General features: G+C 33.6%; 2 protein-coding genes and 1 non-coding gene across 7 annotated transcripts in view; 1 reads left to right on the plus strand and 2 right to left on the minus strand.

Annotated features, from left to right (window-relative positions):
- Positions 1–565: 565 nt before the first annotated feature.
- Positions 566–7,521, minus strand: LOC130904038 (uncharacterized). Its single transcript, XM_057816541.1, has 6 exons — positions 7,177–7,521; positions 4,036–4,250; positions 3,836–3,954; positions 3,307–3,428; positions 2,271–2,409; positions 566–1,598 (listed from the first exon to the last, which is right to left on the minus strand). The coding sequence occupies exons 1-6, from the start codon at positions 7,381–7,383 to the stop codon at positions 1,300–1,302; spliced, it is 1,101 nt and encodes a 366-aa protein (XP_057672524.1). The 5' UTR covers positions 7,384–7,521; the 3' UTR covers positions 566–1,299.
- On the plus strand, positions 2,618–2,690 carry Trnav-uac (transfer RNA valine (anticodon UAC)). Its single transcript has one exon. It is a non-coding gene; the product is annotated as a tRNA-Val (tRNA).
- Positions 7,522–9,958: 2,437 nt separating the features above from the next.
- LOC130903546 (uncharacterized) overlaps positions 9,959–22,385 on the minus strand; it is a 37,394-nt gene continuing 24,967 nt past the window's right edge. For all 5 annotated transcript variants that reach the window (XM_057815700.1, XM_057815705.1, XM_057815703.1 and 2 more), the window contains 17 exons: positions 22,039–22,365; positions 20,873–21,193; positions 20,505–20,822; positions 20,118–20,447; positions 19,392–19,721; positions 19,160–19,336; positions 18,585–18,728; positions 17,861–18,034; positions 17,643–17,801; positions 16,369–16,548; positions 14,750–14,905; positions 14,521–14,694; positions 11,457–11,612; positions 11,193–11,375; positions 10,530–10,650; positions 10,307–10,399; positions 9,959–10,256 (listed from right to left, as the gene is read on the minus strand). In XM_057815700.1, coding sequence (XP_057671683.1) covers positions 10,055–10,256; positions 10,307–10,399; positions 10,530–10,650; positions 11,193–11,375; positions 11,457–11,612; positions 14,521–14,694; positions 14,750–14,905; positions 16,369–16,548; positions 17,643–17,801; positions 17,861–18,034; positions 18,585–18,728; positions 19,160–19,336; positions 19,392–19,721; positions 20,118–20,447; positions 20,505–20,822; positions 20,873–21,193; positions 22,039–22,365 — 3,545 coding nt within the window. In that variant the 3' untranslated portion in view covers positions 9,959–10,054. The remainder of the gene's footprint in view (positions 10,257–10,306; positions 10,400–10,529; positions 10,651–11,192; positions 11,376–11,456; positions 11,613–14,520; positions 14,695–14,749; positions 14,906–16,368; positions 16,549–17,642; positions 17,802–17,860; positions 18,035–18,584; positions 18,729–19,159; positions 19,337–19,391; positions 19,722–20,117; positions 20,448–20,504; positions 20,823–20,872; positions 21,194–22,038; positions 22,366–22,385) is intronic.

The following is a 22,385-nucleotide window of genomic DNA, read 5'->3' on the forward strand; positions in this document are numbered from 1 at the left end:
TTATAATCACAAACCGTTAGCCTCGAGAGAAATACAGAATGTCCTGATATCATCTGCCTGATTTAGATAAATTATTATTTCAACACATTCGAAATTTTTAGTTTCGATTCTTAGTTATATTTAAATTAAAACCACGTTGTTCTCATGTAAAATAAGATATTTTGAATTGTATATGTATCGTAGAGAATTGAAGTTTGCATGTGTTGTGAGATTAGTCTTTCTGTCTCCTCTATTTAGGTACGCTATTTCCGCAGCACAAATTTACGGATTGATCTATGGTCTGGCCTCAGTCATGTTTTCTTGATATCCCGCGTTTTCTTGGTTAGGATACTGTCAGAGGGTTTTGGGGGGTGGAAAGTAATTTAGAGTAATTATTTGATATATGGAAAAAAAAACAAAGAAAATTGTTGCAAAATTCGTAAATAGCCTCATAAATTAAGGGGGTGGGGTAAAGCAGAAGAACGATATGACAAATGAGAAACTAGAGACAGGGAAATTGAGTCAAGAAAGTTGGTGACACTTCACGATGTTGCCAAATCAATATTTGTGATGTGATGGTTTTGTATTTATTTTTTTTTCTCAATTTATAAAAAACCGTAATTATTATTGTTACTAGATCTATATAATGTTTAGATTTTTGTGATTTGATGTTTTGTTGTTCAATAACAATCGTATCTGTGAAGCATAGAGCTTTTTACATTCAACTTAAGGAAAATAATACAGCATGACAACGCTGCAATCTTTTATCTAGTGACGTCATCGTTGTCTTAACGTAAAAAAGGTTTGAGTTGAATGTCTTATATTCGAGGGGGAAGTGGGGCAAATTAGAATAGCTCGGTTTTTATGATTTTTGATCAATTTTTTTTATGTTGATAGGTTAGATATTAATTTTTAATGTGAAAAATCATTTTTATGGCACTTTTAAATTATTTTTAGCTCCTTAATAGGAGTAAATTGCCTCCTATTTTGAGAAAAAAGTGGGGCAAAGCAGTATAGCTTCGTTCTTTTGACTTTTAAAACATTTTTTCATTATAAAAAGTAATTTTTTAGTTAAAAAATCCATTCTTAGAGTGCTTTCAAATTATTTCTGTTATATTTACATTTATTTTGGGGTAAATTGTGGGAGAAAGTGGGGAAAAGCAAAATAAATACGTACATTTTGATGTCGATACGGGGAAGTAGGGAAAACTATCGTTTAATCGCAATTCGTTAGTTCTTTGCATGAAAAAATTTACTTCTAATGAGGACGTTTGTGTAAATTTTTTTTATAATCAAAACTATCTATAAATATAAAAAATCCTATTCAAAATGAACCATTTTTGTGATAGCAACCGATGGTGAAGCGACGATTTCTTTCCAAAAACTACTATTCCTATCGATTTCTATTTTACCCAGTACGGTTTTTTTTCCCACTATATTTCTCGACATCAACCTTATCAAAATTTTCACTTGCTTCAAATTATATTTATTGACCGTAGCTCTCAATGTCGACGTGCTCGGTTCTAATTTCAAACTAATCGTCGGTTCGAATTTATCACTTTTCATTTTTTGTATAAGATCTTCGTATTCGAATGCCGTGATTTTGATGTAGAGTTGCCCTACGACAAACAAAAAAACAAAACACTTAAGTATGCATGATAAATATTTATTTAACCTAAATGCTACGCCACTGGAATTTACTGTGGACCGTTCACGACCTTGATTTAGTCTCTAATACATTCAAAATTGATAAAACCGAACATAAATTTCGTGATAAACTGTATTTGATAACAGAAGATGCTAAAACATTTTTTAAATTATAATAATACATAATTTATATAGTAATAAAATTATAGCGGACTAAATATAATCTGTAATATCTCTTTACTATTCTTCCTGATATCAAACGAACACTCCTAATTACTTATTTGTTTATTATCGTTCAAAAGAACGTTCTTATTAGATCAGATGTCTATTAAATTTTATGTTGGCTATGCTGGATCCCTACCATAATGACGTTATATGTTTCCTGATGTAATTGCCATTACGCGCGTGCGCATTATTGGATAAATAAATAAAAATAAATAATGTACGAACTACTACTATATCTACCGCTTTTACTATAGCTACATATTCTCCTATCTAAAAAAAAATTATGCACATCCATCGTAATTAAATATAAGTCGAGTAAGTTTAATACGATTATATTGCAATTAAAACAAGCAACTTTACGTAAAATATTATCATGAGAATTTGTCTCCATAATTTAACTAGCAATATGAAAATTATACCTCCAATTGTTTCATGTAATTGCATTGTTTGTAAACTGCATCTAAATTTGGTAACTGTTACTTCAACTACATCATTTCGACCATCTTCACTAACGCCATATTGGAGGGTTAATTCTATACTGCCTTTAGTTCCGTCTCGCTGAAAAATAAATAATTTTCTTATTTCTTAAAATGTATGCGTCTTAACTGGAAAATTGAATACTTCTTTTAGAACCTCGAAAAACAATAAATAGTAAAAGGGGTCAATCTGTTTAGTGTTAAATTATAATTTTAAGATATTTAGAGACGAATTGAAATCTTGGAATTTACGAAAATTTTTATTTACTTTATGAGAAATTTATATCAACGGTTCCGTAGTGTAGCGGTTATCACGTCTGCTTTACACGCAGAAGGTCCCCGGTTCGATCCCGGGCGGAACCACTTTTTTTTAAATTTAAATAATTTCAATTTATGTATATTTTATACCAAATTATTCACATAAATAAGTAAAATGCACATATTTTGCGAAAACTGACATCTTTTAAGCGTGTCTCGTATAAATTGACCGACATTTTTTGGGTAATATAAATAATAATTTATGAGATAATTTTGTACGGGTCAATGTATCAATTAAACTTCATTTATAAACAACATAAATTCACCATATTTATGAAAAATAAGTTTATTTCATCTCATAGAATTTCCCGTTTGCATAATTATCAAATCAAAGGTCACTAAATTCGGACTTTCTTGCTTTGTTAACGTCATTAGAGTTTTGACCTTGAATAATTTCTTTTATTCTAAATTTGACCTATTCCCCACAATAATTCGTAATCATTAAATGGTTGTTTATGGTAAAACGTGTAATGATATAAGGATGCAGAGTATTATGTAAATATGTAGATAGGATCACGTTGCATTATTCTAGAATCGCCCACTCGACTTACAACAAATTGCCGTTGATAAGAAAATTGTTAGAAGTGGTTTAAAATTCTCTATTATAATATGAAAATTATGATGTAAATATGGCTACATTAAAAACAATTTTCATATTTACCGGTTGAGTTTGAATACCGCTGGTAATTTCCGTCACATTTCTCCAAATATCCGGCGTACTTATCATATCAGTTTTAAGTTTTTGAGTAAATAATTTTCTATCTAAATTGTAAGTAACTGCTCCTACAAATAATAATTCACTATGAATATAAAATTATTTATTTAGTTCTGCTATTAACTAGAAGATGGCGGTAATGTAGGTTAAGAAAGTTTGATATAATATTAAATAATACAGAGCCAATAGAAGTGAATAAGTGAAAATATCTCTAATTTTTTACTTCTTAGATTTTTTTATATGTTTTTCTATCAAAAAATTTTTAAAATCAGGATGATTTATTTAGTGTGTACAGATTTATATTATAGTACTGAACGTGATCACCAGAGCGCGGTGATTGGTATTAAATGTGGTTACCAACAGAATTACGTAGCAGTCGCTGACAATCAGTCAGCTGTGTGGTACAAGAAGAGGGTTTTGTATCAACTAAAATAATTGAATCTTACGTTGACATTAATATTGAATAGGAACTTACCTACAGTCCTTCTGTTACTCATACTACTGTTGTAGCTACTTCTTCTTTGAGATCCAGACCTTCTAAAATTACCATTACGTAAAGAAATAAATTCCTCCCCATCACTAAATGAAAAATATCTAAAAAAATGGTTGGCGTGATTTGAATAGGAGTTGTAAGAATATACAGGGGATATTGAAAAATATATAAATATAATTCACCTTTTTAATATACTTTTTGGTTTCTCGTTCTGTCTTTGCTCCTCTTCTTCTTTTCCTAAAATAGCGTAAATTGTAAAAGAAACGAAATGTCCTTTGAAATAGTCATCGATTTTCTTTACTGGAAATATTGTACATGAAAATTCCTCGTTAATAGTGGGCCACGAATCTTTCACAGTCTTTGTTTCGAATTTTTGTTTACTTGGATATACGGTTATCTAAAAACCAAATATCATATTGAATTATTTGTTTCGTAAAATGGAGAACGTTTGAAACAATTAATTAAAACGCAGTGAAAATGATGGGAACTGTTCAGGGGGCATTGAAATTAGTGATTTGGGGTACTTTATGATTTATTTTTGGAAAAAATTCGTTTACGTGATGTATTGGATTAACGCACCGCATGTGAAGCATCTGTTTAACTTTGTTAAACACGTACAATATTAATTTGGTACATCCGCAATACAATAATTAATGATTAAGTCCAACAATGTACATAATTAAGTGCATAAATTGGATTATGGATAGTGTAGATTACGAGGGATGATAAAAAAATTATTTTATACAAAACAGAGCGAAAAAGTTTTTCGTTTTTAATTTTTATCTTTTACAAAAAACATTTTTTTTCCACGAAATTTTGTGAAACCACTCACCGTGGTAAACTATCTCAGAAGTAGCAAAAAAATTTTGATAAATATCTATTGTACATAATGTTTAAAAAAAAATTCGGCTGCGAATTTTTTTGTTTTATTTTTTACCTTTTCTGAGAAAGTTTACCATGGCGATGGTGATATTTTTTCACACCATCAAAAAGTAGAGATTTCGACGAATAAAAATCTCGTTGATTTTTTGAAAAAATGTGATATTTTAACGGGAGAATTTTCATTCGAAAATTAGGGTGTTTTTTCGATATTATATTGAAATAACGTAAAAAAATAAATATTTCGAATCAAATAAATTACAGTGTATATGGGACATGAAAAGGTAACTTTTTACAAAATTTCGTGAAAAAAAAATGTTTTTTGTAAAAGATAAAAATTAAAAACGAAAAACTTGATTTTTTCAATTTTCTACATAAATTTTGAGGTTATGTGAAGGAAGTGTTGATATAAAAGTTGTAGATCTTCGTATAATCTACAACTTTGCTATTTGTTTTTTTTCCATAGGACTTGTAGTTTTGCCAGAAATCAATATAAACCGTTTTTTACCCTCAAAAACTCACCCCCTTTCCCCTCCTGACGCTATAACGCCCGTAAATTATTTTTCCTTTCATTTTTATCATATTTCTCTCCTTTTCCAACGCATTTCGTTCTACTATTATTTTTTTTTGTTTCAAAAATTATCGCTATCAATCATATTTATTAATAGATATGGCAACTGTGTATCGTTTAACTTTGTTTAAAATATGATATTTGGTATATAAAGAGAGCAGAATCGAATTAATTGAAAATGGGTCAAAATCATGTGAAAATATTTCGTTATATCAATATTTTCAAAAATTATTTCCCTCACCATCCCCTATCACGTACGTTTTACTTTTTTATTGTTTATTATATTTGATGTAATTTCTTGTGGAGTTTGCATTATATCATAAGACTTAATATCTTATCTTAGACAGTATATAAAATATCGATTACGCATTTTTCTTTATCTATTAATAATAAAATTATACAGGGTGTCCCACGACGAGTTAAAACAAACTGTATATGGCGATATACTTATAGGAAAATCATGAAAATTTCTACGTTTGGGTTTTCGGATACGATCTTTTTAACTAAAATATTTTCAAAGATGGCTGACTTCCGATTATACCGGAAGTCGACTGTAACTTTGTTATTTTAAATAGAACACTCTATATATTAATACATTTTTGAAATCTACGTAAAATTTCAATATAATTTTGTCTAAAAACTTTTTTCGAAAAGTGCATAATTTTCGAGTTATTAATTTTTTTGTAAAAAATTTGACAGTTTGTAGAAACTTATAAATTATTTTTTTACGATTATACCCTTAAAGATATGAAAATGGTTTTTGTTTGGTTGCTTTAAGAAAGGTCGAATGTATTTGAAACTATGTTGAAACATTTTTCATTTTATACAGGGTGTGTATAAAAAGTGTTCAAAGTTTACCTTCATACATATCAAATTTCTTTATTTTTTTAAATAGAATACCATGTATATTAATACATTTTCGAAATCTACGTAAAATTTCAATATAATTTTGTCTAAAAACGTTTTTCGAAAAATGCATAATTTTCGAGTTATTAATTTTTTCGTAAAAAATTTGACCGTTGCAGACCCTTATAAATTATTTTTTTACGATTATACCCTTAAAGATATTAAAATGGTTTTTATTTGGTTACTTTTAGCAAGGTTAAATGTATTTGAAACTATGTTGAAACATTTTTTATTTTATACAGGGTGCGTATAAAAAGTATCCAAAGTTTACCTTCATACATATCAAATTTCTTTATTTTTTTAAATAGAATACCATGTATATTAATACATTTTTGAAGTCTACGTAAAATTTCAATATAATTTTGTCTAAAAACGTTTTTCGAAAAATGCATAATTTTCGAGTTATTAATTTTTTCGTAAAAAATTTGACCGTTGCAGACCCTTATAAATTATTTTTTTACGATTATACCCTTAAAGATATTAAAATGGTTTTTATTTGGTTACTTTTAGCAAGGTTAAATGTATTTGAAACTATGTTGAAACATTTTTTATTTTATACAGGGTGCGTATAAAAAGTATCCAAAGTTTACCTTCATACATATCAAATTTCTTTATTTTTTTAAATAGAATACCATGTATATTAATACATTTTTGTAGTCTACGTAAAATTTCAATATAATTTTGTCTAAAAACGTTTTTCGAAAAATGCATAATTTTCGAGTTATTAATTTTTTCGTAAAAAATTTGACCGTTGCAGACCCTTATAAATTATTTTTTTACGATTATACCCTTAAAGATATGAAAATGGTTTTTGTTTGGTTGCTTTAAGAAAGGTCGAATGTATTTGAAACTATGTTGAAACATTTTTCATTTTATACAGGGTGTGTATAAAAAGTGTTCAAAGTTTACCTTCATACATATCAAATTTCTTTATTTTTAGACTATTCTGAAGATTAATAACTCTTACCTTAACTAAGTACCCTCTGGGTTTAATATTACCATAGTCCGTTGGTAACAATCTAGCACCGATAACTTTCACTTTCAATTCCTTGTCGTGTTCACAAAACGAAATTCTGAATCCGATTTGCGGTACGCCGCCTTTAGCCCTTTCCTCTACGTCGTCGATATTTTTTTTCTTGAAATAATTTTTCACCGTATTAATTTTCTGTTCCATGTTGATCTATATGGTATCTAGCACATGACTGACCAATCAAAGGTAATTTAAATCAATTGGTGCAATTGAAAAGGACAATAATACACTAGTTAGTTGTACGAGCGCTTTTTTTTTCTCGACTGAATGCTGGTTGTTAATCTCTGGGATATGGAGTTTATCTTTCGTTTATCTTATCTCCGATTTTATGGAGTATTAGCTGGAAAATAGAGCGCCCAATTACTTTTTATTGGTTTTTAAGATGAATATACCGGGATCGGAGAATAAATTTCGATGTCAACTACATTTATAACCGTTTTATTATTACTTTGGACTTCTGCGTGCCTTGGAAGCTGATACATCTCCAAAGACGTCTGCAGACGAAGTCGGTGTGTCCATGGACCGCGTTTGCTTGTCCAATAAGTCTTCCAGATACTGTTCTAGGTGGGATTACATTGGAAATGCATATCTTGGTAAAAAAATTAAACCTTTTGGATACCAAATAACGTAAAATAGTTACCGCAGTAATTTCACCTGGGGTATGAGTAGTTTAGCCTCTATTCCAGCACGTTGTTATTCAGTTTGAATCGTTCTAAAGGATTAGTACGGAAAAACTATTCATTCGTTATGATTTAGGTTATGAAAAGAGCGCGCAGAACATATTTACGTACCCCAAATGAATAATACTACTGAAACAACTCGGTGTGTCCATGGACCGCGTTTGCTTGTCCAATAAGTCTTTCCGATACTGTTCTAGGTGGGATTATATTGGAAATGCATATCTTGGTGAAAAAATTGAACCTTTTGGATACCAAATAACGTAAAATAGTTACCGCAGTAATTTCACCTGGGGTACGAGTAGTTTAGCCTCTATTCCAGCACGTTGTTTTTCAGTTTGAATCGTTCTAAAGGATTAGTACGAAAAGCTATTCATTCGTTATGATTTAGGTTATGAAAAGAGCGCGCAGAACATATTTACGTACCCCAAATGAATAATACTACCGAAACAACGTGATTCCTGAGTTATGTAAAGTATTCAACTGGTCAAATGAGTTGTTTATTAATGTATTATCATAATTTTCGACGGTTCTATATAATTCGTAGCCGCTTCTGTCATATAAACCCTTCATCTTCATTATTCAGTTTCTATATCTGCGAGTTCCATTTGAATCAAGCAATAATCAAGTTAAAATCACTCTTTTGTCATCTGGTTTAACAAATATGTCATTTTTATATTCAGTTTTACTTTTCCTTTGACTATTAGTCTTTCTAGATGTTAAGCAACTCCATTTGAAGTCGTTCCAAATCGGGCTCTACAGAGGAAACTAATTATGGACCGTGGAGCCGGTCTCCAAAGCAGGCAAGGACTTGGCGTCATTGACTATCTTAGAAACAACCACATTTCAACCACCAGCTCACACGTCCGTTATTGCAATGGTCAAAATTAACGAATTAAAGTTTGAATTGGTACCCCAAGCACCTTTTTCGCCAGATTTAGCTTCCTCGGATTATTTTCTGTTTTCAATCTTGCTCGCTGGTGAAAGTAGTTCGGTAAAACTGAGTTAGATCGAAGAATTTTCTTCTATGCTCTAAACTATCCAAGTTTCTAGTCAACTCTGTATCCGTATCCTCATGGTACGCTTGGAGGCAAACAATGCTACAAAGATGGACGAATCTGGGCCTTGTTAAGGATCACCATCTGCTGCGGAGTTAATAGCTTTTCGGTCTTTGGAAGGCTTCTAGGTTTTTGCGAAGCTGCTTTAGCTAATTGGATCGCGTGACTATTCCAGGACATATTGCGTTCAACCTCATTACCCAACTAGCAAATTTGCGGTGGTGGTGATATTTTAGGATCAAATCCTGAGCTTCAGTGCCAGCCTTCTTTGAAAAAACCGCAGCCTGGGTCAATGCCGTACTAAACTCAATCAGATTACTTCAAATCCACTCCAGATGTGTCCAAACCTTTCGGAGATGTGTCCATCGATAGCGATCTGGTCTTCGAGAAGCCAGACGATGAGCGAGGACAAACTGTACGATGTTAATTTATTTAGAAGGTTGCCAAAAGTATATATCTGATGGTTATTTTGATGAGTTTGACGTTTCTTATTATAAAAAGAGTATCGAACTTATTGGATGTCGCCGGGTATGGAGATAAAAGGTGGAAAATTTATATTTTTAAGCAATTTTTATGTTTTCTTCGTTGGGCCAAGTACTTCTGGAACCATCTTCGTAGGAAATAAGAAAAATATTACACCATGCAAAGTCTGGCGGTTCCATTAATCTAATTGACGAGATTTTATTATTTGCTCCTCGTATATTTGAAAGTAACATCTGGCAAATTTGTTTAGAACTGATTTTTCATGATTCAATGTTGTTTAAACAAAGTTAAAAATAATTTTGACGAATGACTTCCGTAGAAAAAGAATTTTGTAGTTACCAACATTGATAATAAAAAATAATAAAGAAAATTCTTATTATTCTTTTGATTTTTTAGATTTCCCATTGAGGTGAAGCGATTAAATACAAGATTGACGAAAATTAATTGAGATCTTTCCAGCAGTTGTTCTGTTTTGAATGTTTTTAATAAAGAAAAAACATATTTTATTTAAACGTTCTATATTACACTTTGTCTCTTAAAAAACTAGAATAAATATATAAAAATTTGATAAAAAACATCGTTAAGTTTTCATAATATTCACAGTTCTGTTATTTGTTTAGGAATTTTGTCAATATCGTCATCGTTTACTTCGCCTATTTGCATTTTTTCGACTCGTTCGTCGAAAGCGACGGATTTTTTTCTTTCCATATCCGGACCCTCAGTGGTGGATTCTCTGGGTTCATTACCCTCAAAAACGTATCCCGTGGGACGTCTTTCTTCTAGTGCCGAAGACCTAGATCTAAAACATAATAATAATTAAACATAGAATGTGTAATTTCGGTTTTTTACCTATCAGTAGATCCTCTCTTCAACGTACTTTTGTCAAATTTAACTTTGCTGCTTATATATTCATCTTCACTCATTTTTTCGTATTTGGATTTCCTATAAACGTAACAACAATTTCTTAGACCTTTTGATATGTTTATGTTTCAAAATTAGTCGATAAAGAAAAGTAGAATCGTCAATTTTTGTGTATCCTTAATAAAGATTATCGAAAAAAGTAGCTCCTCACCTAAATATGAAAAAATATGCTGCAATCACTCCAATTATCACTAAAAATAGCACCACCGATAATACAGATACGGCGATTATATATTTCTGATCATTCGATCCAACGCTGTCGCGTGATTTTCCTAAAAAAATTTATATCAATTAAAATAAGATCTTCAAAACCCCTCGAGAAGCCGTTGGACCTTGACGCTGGTGAAGGGAACCAGCAGCCGCCCTTAAAAAGATGAATTATTGTAAAGCATCATCAGATGTCGCGAAGAAGTCTGCGAAATTCTAAAGACCCCGAGGGAGTTGACCCACGGAATCCACTACTACCTCCAAAGAAGCATCAGTTTCTATGCTGAAGCTCTGACAAAACCAGGTTCAATCTCCGCAACGTCAGCTCAAGGGTTAACGACTCCGGATCCCAAGATTACCTCCACCTTGAGGTCAAGAGCCTCCAATTGGCTCCAAAAGCACCAGCATAGTCTTAGCTGGTTAGGATCAGATCCTAAGTTGTCAAAAGGTTCACACGAAAGCGCCTCAGCTGTTTCACAAAGGTCATCGGTAATTTCAAGCCCTTGGTCAACCGCCTAATTACGTTTCCAATACTATACCACGAAGATATTGTATTAATTGGAGGGTGATTCAACGAATTCTCCTCCAAATTTATTTATTGACTTACCTCGGACTTCTACATTCAAAACGGTTTCGGCGAATATCTTTTGATTGCTTTTTAACGTAACTTTTATAGTCAAAGCTATATAACCCAACTGATCCACCACGTCTTTCGGTAATTTTTCCTTCAAACTAATATTTACTTGGTTATTTTTTAACTCAACCGAGAAATATTTTTCGTATTGGTATTCTGAAATATAAAATTCATTATTTTGTCTACTATCTCTTGTAGAATATATAGAAAGAAATTAAAGAAAAAAAACCAAAATACCGTTCGACATTTTCACTTCCATATCTGTATCAGGATGTTGAGTTATTATTATGATATCATCTTCTGTAAATGTGTCGCTATTCGCATTATAGACCCCATTGTACACCGGTTTTGGGAAATATATTGAACCGTCATTTGCTTCTCCATCGTCTTTATCTAAAATTAAAAGTGTCTTGATCATCAATCAATCAATCAATATCAAAATATAACTTGTTCTAAACACAAAATAAATGAGTGTTTCAGTTTTCGAATGCCTCCAGGAACGTGCTCTTCAGATCCAGCCTATTGGACCGCCTCTATATTCTCAGGAAGAGAAAAAAGTTTGCCAGAAACAAGAAGATCCCGGCAGATCGTTTTTGACAACACTCACGGCACCAGCTTCGTGTCCTCTTTCCTAATAGCTAATTTTTTTGACACGAACTCAAAAATTTGAGTTCGAAGAATGCTCAAGTTATCACTAATCTTTCCGATACTCATCCTACGATCAATATTCAAAAAATTGTCATTTCGACGCATTTTCGTTGGTTTTGATGGTCGAAGGGTATCCAATCTTTTCCTACCTTCTCGGAACAGTTTGTACCACTCAAAAAAACCCGATTTAGATACAGTAGCATCACCTTGGACGTTCTTAATCATATCGTGAGTTTCATTGCTCATTTTACCAAACTTTACAACAAATTTGATCGCTTTCAATGAGTGTTCCAGTTTTCGATTTCCTCCAGGATCGTCTGGACCGCAATGCTCTTCAGATCCAGCCTGTTGGACCCCTTCTACCGAGCCGTAATGTTTCTCTTTCGCGTCGATTTTGTTCTAAGGAAAAAAACATCTAGAGGAGCCAAAAAGATTCTAGAAAATCGCTTTCCGGTTATTTTTTTGCTCCTCTGACAACACTCACGACACCTCGACAACCTATTCTTTCCCTACCTTCTCCGAACAGTTTGTACCACTCAAAAAAACACGATTTAGCTATAGTAGCATCACCGTGGACATTCTTAATCATGTCCTGAATCTTATTGCTCATTTTTCCAAACTTTACAACAAATTTGATCGCTTTCAATGAGTGTTCCAGTTTTCGATTTCCTCCAGGATCGTCTGGACAGGAATGCTCTTCAGATCCAGCCTGTTGGACCCCTTCTAAGGAAAAAAACGTCTGGAGGAGCCAAAAAGATTCTAGAAAATCGCTTTCCGGTTATTTTTTTGCTCCTTTGACAACACTCACGACACCTCGACGACCTATTCTTTCCCTACCTTCTCCGAACAGTTTGTACCACTCAAAAAAACACGATTTAGCTATAGTAGCATCACCGTGGACATTCTTAATCATGTCCTGAATCTTATTGCTCATTTTTCCAAACTTTACAACAAATTTGATCGCTTTCAATGAGTGTTCCAGTTTTCGATTTCCTCCAGGATCGTCTGGACAGGAATGCTCTTCAGATCCAGCCTGTTGGACCCCTTCTAAGGAAAAAAACGTCTGGGGGAGCCAAAAAGATTCTAGAAAATCGCTTTCCGGTTATTTTTTTGCTCCTCTGACAACACTCACGACACCTCGACGACCTATTCTTTCCCTACCTTCTCCGAACAGTTTGTACCACTCAAAAAAACACGATTTAGCTATAGTAGCATCACCGTGGACATTCTTAATCATGTCCTGAGTCTTATTGCTCATTTTTCCAAACTTTACAACAAATTTGATCGCTTTCAATGAGTGTTCCAGTTTTCGATTTCCTCCAGGATCGTCTGGACAGGAATGCTCTTCAGATCCAGCCTGTTGGACCCCTTCTAAGGAGAAAAACGTCTGGAGGAGCCAAAAAGATTCTAGAAAATCGCTTTTCGGTTATTTTTTTGCTCCTTTGACAACACTCACGACACCTCGACAACCTATTCTTTCCCTACCTTCTCCGAACAGTTTGTACCACTCAAAAAAACACGATTTAGCTATAGTAACATCACCGTGGACATTCTTAATCATGTCCTGAGTCTTATTGCTCATTTTTCCAAACTTTACAACAAATTTGATCGCTTTCAATGAGTGTTCCAATTTTCGATTTCCTCCAGGAACGTCTGGACAGGAATGCTCTTCAGATCCAGCCTGTTGGACCCCTTCTAAGGAGAAAAACGTCTGGAGGAGCCAAAAAGATTCTAGAAAATCGCTTTCCGGTTATTTTTTTGCTCCTCTGACAACACTCACGACACCTCGACAACCTATTCTTTCCCTACCTTCTCCGAACAGTTTGTACCACTCAAAAAAACCCGATTTAGCTATAGTAGCATCACCGTGGACATTCTTAATCATGTCCTGAGTCTTATTGCTCATTTTTCCAAACTTTACAACAAATTTGATCGCTTTCAATGAGTGTTCCAGTTTTCGATTTCCTCCAGGATCGTCTGGACAGGAATGCTCTTCAGATCCAGCCTGTTGGACCCCTTCTACCGAGTCGTGATGTTTCTCTTTCGCGTCTGGAGGAGCCCAAAAGATTCTAGAAGATCTCACGACAAACTACTCTTTCCCTACCTTCTCGGAACTATTTGTGCCGCTCAAAACCACCAGATTTAGCTATAGTAGCATCACCTTGGACGTTCTTAATCAGTCTCTATGTTTGACACAACATTCAATCGCAAATCTTCGCTCTAGTAAACGCTCTACGATTCCCCATGACGAAGTCTTTCGTCAAAAGGAGCAACCGTTTTTTTTTGCGTTCTCGATAGCCCTCTAAGTTCGCTCAGAAAAAAAACCAGTCCTACTACTTTCAGAACAGTTCTTGAATATTAAATGTTGCCCTACATTCTCAATAAAAACATATTCTAACTTCTTTTGGTATCCTGAACAACTTCCATGAGTGAGTCCTTCTAGTTCTGTCTAGGAGGTCTTCTGGTCTAATAAAGAGTGGCTCTCTTTAATAGATAATGAGCGATTCCTCTCCATTTGCCATTTGAATATTCTTGTGGGTTTTTTGGAACGATGAGGCTCGTTCAAACCCATCAAATAATCTTCCAGCCTCCTTTCCACTCTTATATCAAATTGGATTAAAAACAATTTTAACTTTTTGTCGTGAGTACTCACCTATAACTTGGAAATTAGTTACTGTCTTAGCTACTAAATTAGTATCTTTGATTTTAACACAAAAAACAACAGCGATATTGGTGGAGTCTCTAAGTACAGAACTTGCTTGATTTATTTTAAGTACAGGTTTTATCGTTTTGTCGGCATAAGTCACCTTGAAATAAGCATCATAAGCTAAAAATATTATTTTTGTTAGATTATTTGTTGTAATTAAGCATCTTGTACTAACGTTCTTCAATCGAAGCAATAACATTATCGTCTTCTTCATCAGTATCGACTGTTATATCATCATAGTTAATAGTTGCCAAATCATTTTCGACTATATAGTTACCATTGTATACAGGTTTATCGAAAGATATATACCCATTATCACTAGCTCCGTTATCTAGAATATAACAATTCATTTATATATTTTTCTCAATAAAAAATCTTTTCTTTGCATGGATCACTCAAATAAATTATAACCGTCTCTAACATTTTTAAATTTATACATGAATTGGAACGAAGTATTTATCAGCTAGATTATTAGCGTTTTCGTAGTGGGATTGTGGCAAAACTAAACACCAATGTGTTCTTCTTCTTCTTCTTCTTCTAGTGCCTGCATGGTTGTAATAAAGGCTGGAATCATCCTTTGGAATTAATCACAATCTCGAAGGTTCTTCAACCATTAAAATATTTTTCTACCCAGTCCACGCACGTCTTCTATCTGTGTGTACTCACTCTAATATATTTCCGAGCTTTCCGATACTTATATATTCATCGTTTGGGAATGAATCAGTTTTTAGAATTTTTATCGAACGTCAATTTGATTATAGGTTTTTTGAAATCGTGATTTCAATATTTTTAAAAAGAATCAATGAAATTTATAACGCCGCTATTCTTAATTAACCATTCCCATTCGAAAGGTAGGAAATATATTAAAGTTAGTACACTTTGGAGTTTAATTTTGTCACAATCCCACTACGAAATCTCGAATTCTATATAAAAATGATCAATTTGCTTCGTTGTTGACGCCTGTCGAAGCATCTAGCTACAATTCCTTGAAGAACGTTTTAATTGTATGCTTTAATTATGAAATATTGTTTTTGTACTCAAAATAAAATGGAAATAGAAGCTATATAAGTAAAATTAATCATAAACATGAAGATTTTCAATGGAAGCACCTGGTACACAAACAGCTCCAGGAGGAATGACTTGGCCGGAGCAAGCTTCTTCGGAGTATACTCCAAAATAAGCGAATCTTTGTTGGGTTTTAAGCTAGTGCCGGAGCGCAAAATCTGGTTAGTAATAGCTGCAAGATCCACCAGCTTCCGGTCACTCGGGCAACAAAGACGGACTCACTCGCCATACTAAGATCGACGAAGTCACCGATGGGTCCAGAACCCATCTAAAATTGTTGCTATCGCGTCTCTTAACTGTCTATTCGTAAGATGGGCTCGGCGGAGATGGATGGAGAGACCTGGTATGAGACAAGTAAAGCCAAATGCAGATGGACCTTGTTTATCTGAAAACCAAACAACTGCTTCAACTAAAGAGGTGGGAAATAAACTTTTAATCTCCACACCATGGGCAGCAAAGACGATCCGGAATACCGTTGGTACATGGAGGAGATTGAAACCGCAGACCACGTCAGCTGTGAGTGCCAAGCATTCGCAAGAGCTCGGTTTAAACACTTGAGCAAGCTTGTCTAATGACTTCGAAGGATTCAAGTCAAACCGCCTGATCTGCTTCACAAAGGACACCAAGTTTTGATAACATGGGGTTTATCTGAAGGTCTATGTCTGTTTTTAAAGTTGGATTTTCGTTAAGTAAATTAGGAATTGATGCAATTGACTCTATTGTACTTACTGTTTAGACGAATATTCAGAACCGACGAAGTACTTATGGTGTTATTTAAAGTTGTAGCTATCATTGTGAGGGAAATTATATTGTTGGTATAAAAATCATCGGTAGATATATCTTTTTCAAGATGTACAATAACTTTTTGATTTGCGTAGGAAATACCGAAGTTTTCTCCAAAAATAGAATCTACAAAAAATTAAAAAGAAATTAACAAAAAAAACGACGATTTCTGATCTGTTTTATTGCAATCTTTTACAGGTAGGTTTTATTTTGGAAATTCGAAAGATGATTTAACAAAATTCATTTGAATCCTTGAAGGATATCATCGCGAATATCTGGAATCTCTTATTGACGTTACCATCGATGGGATTTTCTTGATCCTTATGGTGGAGCTCCATTGCAGATGGAATTTGTGCTAATACTTCCACTAGGTCGAGCTGTCGTGTCGTGGGAGGCAAAAGATAAGACATTTCTAGACTTTTTTTGCCATTTTCATTGATATCTTTGTTTGAGTGGAAAATGGAGGATTGTGGTTTGTCTTGGAGCAAAATATTCAACGTTATTAAACGATTGGAGAATGGTGAATCGATTAAAAAGGTGGCTGCTGATTTAAGGGCTGAGACGAAAATGTAAAGAAATGGAAGAATATGTTAACAAAAGTTTTAGTGGAGGTGGTGCAGTGGAGCGACGAGCAGACGTCTAAAGACTAGAATTTTATAAGAATTGGATGGTTGATGGATGGTTGAATCGATGGATTAAGGCAGTTAAATATTAGTGGTGAGAAGCTATCGGCAGATTTGTCTGAAATTTCGAAAGAAATTTTGTTCAAGGACAATATGGACTAGATAACTCCTGAATTATCATACACCGATGGGTTGAACGCTGCTTTTCCTTTCATAGATCAACAAATAGAGGACATTCCACACGATTTCCTGTCTCTACAGCGTTTGCGCAACATTGCATCGTCAAAAATAACGAAGAGATTATTTCAGAAGACTTTTTTGAGAAATAATCTATGTTTCCATTTGCTTAAAAGTTTGTAATTGCGATTAATAAATGTTTTTACGTCCAGAAAACCATTTTTGCAACCTTCCACGGGGGTTTTACGCCCTTTTTATCATAATTAAATTAAATCTTCGTGTTATCTCGTATCTGGTCCTAATAACCCCGAAATTTTGACTCACCCTGTATTATATCTAACGAATATTAGTAAAATAAGATTTTTTAATATATTTCGTCGAAAATTTCTTTTAAAATATTCCGTATATAAAATAATTTACCTTCACTTATTTCAACGTCGATTTCGTCGGCTTGTAGATTTGTAGTTAAACCGATGTCTCCATCTTGTTCAAATTTACCTTCACCGTTTTCCAACGAATATTGCGCCGTGAATAAAACGTCGTCGAATCGTAATATATTGTTATTATCAGGTTGTGTATCTTGAAAAATAATCGTAAAATCGTATCCGAAACAGTTTAAATAAAAAAAAACTACTTACCAGTTATAATTCTTAAATTAACTACAGTCTGAGTTTTGACATCAGTTTTTTTGATAGACCCTGTAAGTAGCACGGGTATAGTGGAATTACTCAAAAATTCTTCAGGAAATTCTTTTTTTAATTGCAGAGATACTTCAGAACTAGTATAGGAGACATCGAAATAATCAACCATAGCTAAAAGAAAACGTATCTTTTCGAATTCCCCTCGTACATTATAATTTAGAAATAACTGAATCACGTATTTATTTGGATTTATTTGAAAATTCTGAGTTTTTTTTTCCTTTCGACTAGGAACGTGTTAAAATGAGTTCGTTCAACACGTTGACTGCCGTATGCATTAAAATAAATACTTTATGTGCAAAATTTTTATTTTCTAAAAGTCTACGATTAGTTGCAAGTCAATTATGCTCAAAATGATTAAAATTGGGACATAAACTCGTTGTAAAAATTCGTACAAGTAGCATTCAGAAATTTTGAAAATATTTTATTGACGAATTTGAGTATTAAAATGTAAATATGTGGATTTTGCCCCCTTTTTTCTCTAAATTGATTAGAACGGAGAAGTAAAATAATTAACTCAAGTTTATAAATGCAATTCGTACATTGACGGCAAATATATACGAGGCACGCTCAATAAATTGAACGCGGATGTTTTCCATAAACAAAAACAAACAATTTTCAAATTTGAGGTTATAAACTTTTAGTTTATATGAAAATATCTTACCGTTATCAACTGCAATAGAAATGAGATCGTCTTCTATATCTGTGGTCAAGGTAATCGGTTCGACAGTCAATGTAACAATGTTTTCTTTTACCTCATATTTTCCGTTAAAAAGGGGCGAATCAAACTGAGCAGAACCCTGATAACCTAAAACACAATTCGAATATATCGGCGCAGAAGCCATCAGTTTTGTTGAAAGTATACACTAAAACCTGTTAAACCTCCTCAAAAATCGACATATTCCTACCAAAAGGATCTGACCTCTTCGTTGGACCTGAGTAGTGAATTTCCAAATTCTAGATACGTGGAAAGCTCAATCTTCAATTTCAAGAAGTATTAGAAATAATTACAGGTTAGAAAATTAGTAATAATGGTAATGTCAGCTGTCAATTGTCAACTGTCAGCTCTAATATCTGGTCAAAGTCAGTCAAAGTCAGTGACGTCTTCCAGCTTGATCTGCAAGTTAATTCCCGGGTATTCCAGCGGTATCGAGACTAAAGTAACACCAGAACTCGTAAAACGGTTAATAGAGCGATCAATTTTCTCAATATATCAAAATATAAACGAAATATACGTACTGCGTATGTTAATATTTACAACAGCTTCTCCAGTTTTAGATGTACCCGACGATTGTGCTGTTAAAGTTAAAGATATAACGGAAATTTCTTTTATTATATCGCTCGGTATATTATCAGCTGTTAATTTTACAATTTTATTAGATTGAGTGACTTTGAAGTAAACGTAATATGGAGAATCTGGAAAAAAATAACCTTAATTTATAGAATTTTTAGAATTATACATCAAACTCACCTTTAGAAATATCAACTTGTATATTTTTACTATTTTCGTTAGTTATAATACTAATTTCTTCAACAGCTAATCCGTCTATTTCGGAATAATCGCCATTATATAAAAGTTTGGAGAAATCAATTGTGTCCTCTTCACCAGGTATGGGTAGATTTATAACCAGAGTCGTAGATGCCTCGTTTTTACCAAGAGTAGCATGTAAAGTAACCGCCAGGCTTCTCTGGTTTTGTAAAATATCCGCAGGTAAGGACTTGGTTACCGTCACGACGTAATCACCATAAGTAGACATCTTTTCGATGGTTAAATAATCATTCGCGTTCAACTTTTCAGTTACTAGAAAATGGAAAAACTGTAAACAGCAAACATTTTGAAAATTCCCCCGAAAAGAAGCAGTTTAGCAATCTAACGAATTGTCAATAACAGTTATACAAAATTGACCGCCGTTTCCAAGTTTTATTGCGAACTGGCTTCTTAAGCGGGTTCTACACTATCAAGCGTCGAACGTCGAACTGAATCGTTCGAACGAGCCGTTTGATAGTGTAGGCTCTCCATTAGATTATACCCAGAGGATCTAGAACTGGTTGATGTTGAGCGTTTCAAACTTCAATCAACCCTTCGATCAAATTGAACATAGACTATTTTTGTTTATTGACGATGCAAGACTTGAGGAAAATACGTAATATTGAAGATCAATATCCAAAGGCAGACACCAGAAAATGGCAAACTTACTGTTAAACATGAACACTACATTAGTCAAATCCTGTTTGGAATCAAGATGAATATCTCTATTCAGTTGAACTTCGGGTTCGTCGTTGACGATATAGTTTCCTTCGTAATGTAATTCTGAAAACGTCAGATCGTTTCCGTCTTTATCTTCAGTTGGTAGACTGATAATGACCGTCGCGGAACCAGTTAAATCGTTTCCATCTTCTTCAGCAGTCAAAGTTAATACTAATTGAGTCTTGCCATTAATATATCCATCGTCTAGCGTCCCGTTTAATGTTATTTCCCAACTATCCTCATCGTCGTTATAGGAAAATTCGAATGTACTGGAAAGATCTGCAGAAAAATATATTTTGAAGTTATTCTAGAAGTTTTAGTAAACTTAACGCTTACCTCGATCCGAATCAGTTAATACCAAATGAATTTTATTCTTTTGATCTTGTTTATTGACGATTTTAACTTCGTCTACAGTAAGCGATTTTTCCACAATTTTATATTCCCCGTAATATTGAATAGAATTGAATTCGGGCGGGTTTAATGGAGGAAAATTTAAAACTAACGCAGCTTGTCCTATATTATTATTATTAGTTTCCGTAGCTGTTAAAGTAAGTACCAAATCGTTTCCTATTTCATTTTCCGGTAGAGATTTGACTTTAACTTGCCAAGAATTAGTTTCCGAGTTATATTCGATTTCGAAATTCGACTTGTACTCTACAAATAATCCGTTAATTGTATCGTTCGATGTAATAGTTAAAACTTACCGTCTTCTTGTATGGCAACTGTTATATCCGATGGATCCGGTTTATTTGTTATAACAATCGGCGATGTCTCTAATATTTTTGTGGAGGAATTGCACTGAGACTCGTAGAAGATGCTCGAGAATTTGGGAACTTCGTCATTGTTCACTGCTGGTAGAGTTATCAAAAGAGTTGCTTCACCGATTTCACCAGTTACTTCTTTATCAGTAGCAATTAATTCCATGATAATGTCTACTTTTTCGTTCAGTATGGACTGATCTAGATTTTTTATGACATTGATCTCCCATTTTTCTTCGTACGTTATTTGAAAGTAATCGCGGTATTCTAAAAAAGAAATTTTATCATTGATGAATCAATCTAGGAAAAATAAGAAAAGAAACTGGAGACTGGGGGGTCTATTATAGGCACTACTTTGATACAATTACACGCAAAACTCAAAAAGACCAAGTTGGTTAAGACACCGACGAAGATGGTCCTAGAAGTACCTGGTCTGACCTAAAGATGGCGGTAGTTGCTTAGAAAGTACACAAAGTTTGAAGACGCCACGTTGTTTAGTATTTGTTTGGCAGCCATCAATATTGACCGTTGTGACGACTCTAGAAATGTTGAAGAAAATCCACAAAGCAAAGCAGTATGGACTAAAACCAGCTCCAAATAAGACAAAGACCGTTCCATTTGCAGGAAAGTTCATACATCCGAATCAAAGTTTGAATTGCCGCCTCATGCGCCATATTTAGCCCTCTCGGATTATTTCCTGTTCTCAAACTTGGTGATCAAAGATGGTTATATTGAAAATCGTTAGGAAAAGTTTGCGGAGCTGAAAGGAGATTATCTAAAATGGAAAGTTTCCAATTAGTTGACGAACAGAATCTAATTCTCTTTCTATAGAGAAATCGCCGAAGAAAAATCTACAGGTTTCATTTCTGGTGGTGTATGAGGCCTTAATAGGAGCCGAACTTTTCCAATTTAACGATATTTAGGAAACTAGACTGGATAGAGGAAAGAAATTGTAGACAGACGGTAAGGTCGGATAAACCCTTGTTAAATCCTGAACCATTTAGTGGCCGCTGCTACAGGAAAGATACTGTGAACGCTGAGTATCCCCAATGCGACAGCAAGCGAAAAGGTCACACTCGGATATAAAATAGCCTTTATTCACGTTAACTTACCGTCGGTAGTAATATTTATAGTCGACATATCAATTCTATTCAGTATATCGATTGGATCTTCAAGATTAACGGTTGCAGTATCCGTAGACATGTCATAATTAGCTTTGTAGTACGTTTTGGAAAATCTAGGAGCATCATCAGTATTAACTTTAGGTAATTTGAGATCAATAACGGAACGTCCTTGTAATTTAGTATCACTATCAGTAGCTGTGATTGCTACAACCAGTTCTGATTTATTCAACGTTGCAGTATCCAAAATACTTAGCGCTTTGACTTGCCATAATTTTGTTTTTGTATCGTATTCGAAGGTTAGAAACTCTGAATAATCTGTAAAAAAAATATTCTAT

The sequence above is a fragment of the Diorhabda carinulata genome, chromosome 2 (genome assembly GCF_026250575.1).
Source record: "Diorhabda carinulata isolate Delta chromosome 2, icDioCari1.1, whole genome shotgun sequence".
NCBI classification, from domain to species: Eukaryota; Metazoa; Arthropoda; class Insecta; order Coleoptera; family Chrysomelidae; genus Diorhabda; species Diorhabda carinulata.

What these genes read in the sequence shown, in the direction of transcription:
- LOC130904038 (XM_057816541.1), bottom strand. Translation starts at nt 7,383, where the DNA reads ATGGAACAGAAAATTAATACGGTGAAAAATTATTTCAAGAAAAAAAAT. An exon ending in CCAGAGGGTACTTAGTTAAG is followed by an intron (nt 4,251 to 7,176) that starts GTAAGAGTTATT and finishes TTTGGTTTTTAG; the next exon opens with ATAACCGTATATCCAAGTAA. An exon ending in ATTACATGAAACAATTGGAG is followed by an intron (nt 1,599 to 2,270) that starts GTATAATTTTCA and finishes TGTTTGTCGTAG; the next exon opens with GGCAACTCTACATCAAAATC.